At 37.5% G+C, this 4,535-nt stretch overlaps 1 protein-coding gene across 1 annotated transcript; it reads left to right on the forward strand.

Moving 5' to 3' along the window:
* The first annotated feature begins 1,855 nt into the window (after positions 1–1,855).
* On the forward strand, positions 1,856–2,941 carry LOC138340410 (uncharacterized). The gene is made up of 2 exons (XM_069292133.1): positions 1,856–2,217; positions 2,719–2,941. The coding sequence occupies exons 1-2, from the start codon at positions 1,856–1,858 to the stop codon at positions 2,939–2,941; spliced, it is 585 nt and encodes a 194-aa protein (XP_069148234.1).
* Positions 2,942–4,535: the final 1,594 nt, after the last annotated feature.

The raw sequence follows: 4,535 nt of genomic DNA on the forward strand, positions 1-4,535 counted from the left end.
TAAAATAGAAAAAAATTCATAAAACTAAAATACAAAACTTTAACTTAAAAGAAAACTCTGAATAATATAATATGTTTCATTCGCCATAAAATAGGCAACTTAAGTCCTTTAAAATATTTTTTTAAAAAAATTAACGCAGACTTCTCAATTATACTGAATATCTATGAAGCCTCTAAATGAAAATGATGGAAGTCGGGACAAGACCCACGAAATCCTAACAACTTATATAACTGAAAGGCAAATAAAATCCTCTAGAAGCAAGAGGGATAATCATAGCTAACTCGAACACTCAAATGTATCAATGAAGCTCCTGCTGATTATCCTGAATACCTCTGTCTAGATCATGAGAAATGCAGGCCAAATGGTTCACTGTGTGGAATGTACAACCATGAAAGGGGAATTCTAAAGCATAACTTGAGCTTGAACTTGATAAAAATGTACACATACTTACCTCTTTTCAAAATTACTCAAATCAAAGAGTTCTTAAGGATACTCAAAACTACTAACTTACTCAACTCAGAAGTACTCAAGGGTAAGATACTCAATTCATAGATTAGATACTCAACTTCAAAGAATAGGTACTCAACTTCAAAGATATGATACTCAACTCAATGAAACACAGATCTACTCAAGATACTCAACTTAAGGTACTCAACTCTTATTGGTTAACTGTAGTCATTTGAATATACAGTAGCTTAAAACAAGTACAATATAAAGAAGAATTGTTTAAAACATGATGTCAACTCATAATCATGATATCATAAAAGACATACCATGCTCCCTCTTAAAGTCTACTTGTGCAATGTATGAATGAAGTCTCATACCCCCATTCATACTGAGCAGAACCTCTTTAGGTACCAACATGCCTTTATACCTTTGGCAGGGTATATTGGGTTCTCTTGATGGGGCGTATACATTGGACTCCACATTTAGCTCAAGTGATATTATTATCGGTAATTAGTAGCTGCCACGGTTCAATCAGACTCTCTGCATTGGCCATTTATCAGTATATTTAATATTTAGTTTTAGCATGTTATAAATTGGTCATTGCATCCATTCAGCTCAGAATTCAGTTTATCATGTAAGATTATTATACTTGCTTTTGTGTTTTTTAGTGATGTTTTATTTCAGCTTTACTCTATCCTACATGCTCAATACCTTTCAAGTACTGACGAATACGTACGCTATATCTTCTCGTGAAGTAGGTTCAGGTTCTCAGTATCTAGATCACGCATAGATCGATTTCCGATCTCCAGTTCAGCTTATTCAGTGGTGAGTTCTCATTCTCCAAGGACAACAGTCATGAGTTTCATTCCTGTCTTTAGTCATTTAGTTTAATTTTTTGCTAGATGTAGCTGGGGCTTGTCCCAGTATGTCTAGTCTAGTTTAGAGGTTTATTTCAGACATAGTTAGATTGAGGTTAGTATTGAGTTAATATATCCTTTGTATTAAACTCATTATTTTCAAACATCTGAGTTAAAGAAAATGGGTATTCCCCGTCTTTTCATATTTCATTATGATTTAGCTTCCGCATAAATTTATTTTCTTTAGTATGCTCATGATCATTCCAGCAGGGTTAGCTTAGGATCACTTGTGATCCTACATTCCGTGTCCGCGTCTCGGGGATAGCTCGGGGTGTGACAAAACTTGGTATCATAGCACTAGGTTTAAGTGTCCTAGGATGTTTGAAAAGACGCACTAAGTAGAGTCATTTTCATGGGTGTGAAGTGCACCACATCTAATGAGGGGGAGGCTATGACGTGTTTTGAAAAAAAACCTTCACTTTCTTGGTATTCTTATCGTGCGTGAGGTATGATCTTATTCCATTATAACTTGACGTTCTACGTTTCAGATCATGCCTACTCGTAGAACTAATGCTAAGAATGTGAACGCCAGGAATGCAAACGCAGCTCCTCCAGTCACAAATCAAAAAGTCTCTAATGATGAGTTCACAAATGCCATACATTTATTGGCTCAGAGTATGACTAACCAAAACAATCGGGTTCATGCTCATGTGAATGAAAATTGTGGATTAGTAGCAACAAGGGTCAGTGGCTTTTCTAGGATGAATCCTCTTGAGTTCCTAGGATCGCAAGCTAACGAGGATCCTCAAATTTTCTTGGATAAGATCAAGAAGATCTTTGAGGTAATGCAAGTCACTGGGTATGATTGGGTTGAGTTAGCATTATGCCAGTGGAAGGATGTTTCTCATATGTGGTACACTCGGTGAAAGGATAATAGGGGTGCAAATGCGGATCCTATAACTTCAGACTGCTTTAGTGTGACTTTCCTCGATAGGTTTTTTCAAGTAGAGTTGAGAGAGGCAAAAGCCCAATAATTCATGAACTTAAGGCAGGGTAACATGACAGTCCAAGAGTATGGACTCTTGTTTAACAAACTCTCCAGGTATGCTCCTCACATAAATGCTGACTCCAGGGCTAAGATGAATAAGTTTTTGTAAGGAGTGTCAAATTTGGTGAAAACTGAGTGCAGAAATGCGATATTATTTGGAGATATGAATATCTCTAGACTTATGACTCACGCTCAGCAGTTTGAGGGTGATAAGCTTAGGGAAAAGGCTATGGAAAATAAGAAGGCTAGGACTGGGAACTATGACTATTCTTAGCCAAAATCGGGTGGTGGAAATCGCTCACAAGGTTAGCAGAAGTTTTTGGCACCAACCCTTTCTTCAACAAGTGTTCCATCCTTTAAGAACAGGTATGACCAGAAGGGTATAATATCAGGCCCTAAATCTCATGGAAATGTTTCAGGCACCAAGGCTTATCCCACTTGCCCTAAGTGTGGTTATAACCATCCAGGCGAGTGTGTTACAGGAAAAGAGGGATGTTTTGGGTATGGTCAGTCTAGTCACAAGTTGAGGGATTGTCCTTCTAGACAAGGTCAAGGAGGTGGTAATGGTAAAGCTCATTCTACAACTTAAGAAGCACCAGCAAGTCGCCCAAATCAGCAAGGTAACTCATCTTGTTTAGGTGGCAGTCAGTGCTAAAATAGGTTGTATTCTCTTAAGGCTCGCCAAGATCAGGAAGTTTCTTCTTATGTAGTCACTGATACATTACGTGTCTTCGACCTTGATGTTTATGCATTGTTAGATCCAGGGGCTACTCTTTCATTTGTAACTCCTTACGTAGCAGTCCAATTCAATATCAGTCCAGAAACTCTCTCATAACCTTTCTTAGTCTCTACTCCAGTCAGTGACCCAGTTATAGATAGACAGGTATATAGAAATTGCCCTGTCGCAGTCTCTCAAAAAGTCACCTCAGCAGATCTAGTAGAGTTAGAAATAGTAGACTTTGATGTCATTTTACACATGGATTGGTTACACTCATGTTATGCCACAATCGATTGTATAACTAGGATTTTTCGTTTTAAGTTTCCAGACAAACTAATCTTAGAATGGAAGGGTAGTAGCTTAGTGCCTATGAGTCAATTTATTTCTTACCTTAAGGCCAAAAAGATGATCTCTAAGGGTTATATCTATCATCTAGTTCGTGTTACAGATTCTAGCCTTGAATCCACATTTCTTGCTTCAATTTCAGTAGTCTTTGAATTTCCAGAAGATCTTCCCAGAGTCCATGCCGAAAGGGAAATCGACATTTGAATTCATCTCCTTCAAGATACCTAGCTTATTTCTATTCCTCCTTACAAAATGTCTCCACCTGAGCTAAAGGAATTGAAAGAGCAGTTGAATGACCTTCTATATAAGGGTTTCATCAGACCTATTATTTCATCATAGGGTACACTAGTGTTGTTCGTAAGGAAGAAAGATGGTTCTCTTAGAATGTGCATTGACTATAGAAAGTTGAACAAGGTCACAATCAAGAATAAGTATCCCATCCCTAGAATTGATGACCTGTTTGACAAACTTCAGGGTGCTAGTCATTTCTTAAAGATAGACCTCAGATCGGATTATCGTCATCTAAGAGTCAGAGATAGTGACATTCCTAAAATAGCCTTCAGAACTCGGTATAGTCATTATAAATTTGTAGTTATGTCGTTTGGACTAACTAATGCTCCTGCAACTTCCATGGATTTGATGAACAGAGTTTTCAAATAGTACTTGGAGTTGTTTGTTATCGTATTTATTGATGATATCCTCATTTACTGTAGGAGTGAGAAGACATACAAATCAGTTGGGAGTTGTTCTGCAGACTCTCAAGGATCGCTAGTTATTCCCTAAGTTTATTAAATGTGAGTTCTTGTTGCAATCCGTTGCTTTTCTTGGTCACATTGTATCTAGTAAATAGATCCGAGTAGATTCGTAGAAGATAGAAGCCATGAAAAAAGTGGCCCAGAATTACCTCTACTACAAATATCAGAAGTTTCTTAGGTCTAGCTGGTTATTATATAAGGTTTGTGGAAGGATTCTCCTCCATAGCCTCACCATTGACTAAGTTGACTCATAGGATGGTCAAGTTTCAATGATCAGATGATTCCGAGAAATGTTTTGCATAGTTGAAAACAAGATTGACTACAGCTCCTGTGTTGACTCTACCAGAGGATTCAGATGATTATGT

The sequence above is a fragment of the Solanum lycopersicum genome, chromosome 12, assembly GCF_036512215.1.
Source record: "Solanum lycopersicum chromosome 12, SLM_r2.1".
Taxonomy (NCBI): Eukaryota; Viridiplantae; Streptophyta; class Magnoliopsida; order Solanales; family Solanaceae; genus Solanum; species Solanum lycopersicum.

Bases quoted from the DNA above. Each gene is read 5' to 3' on its own strand.
- LOC138340410 (XM_069292133.1), top strand. From the start codon at position 1,856: ATGCCTACTCGTAGAACTAATGCTAAGAATGTGAACGCCAGGAATGCA. The intron at 2,218-2,718 runs GTACACTCGGTG...CTTTAAGAACAG, and splicing joins AAGGATGTTTCTCATATGTG to GTATGACCAGAAGGGTATAA.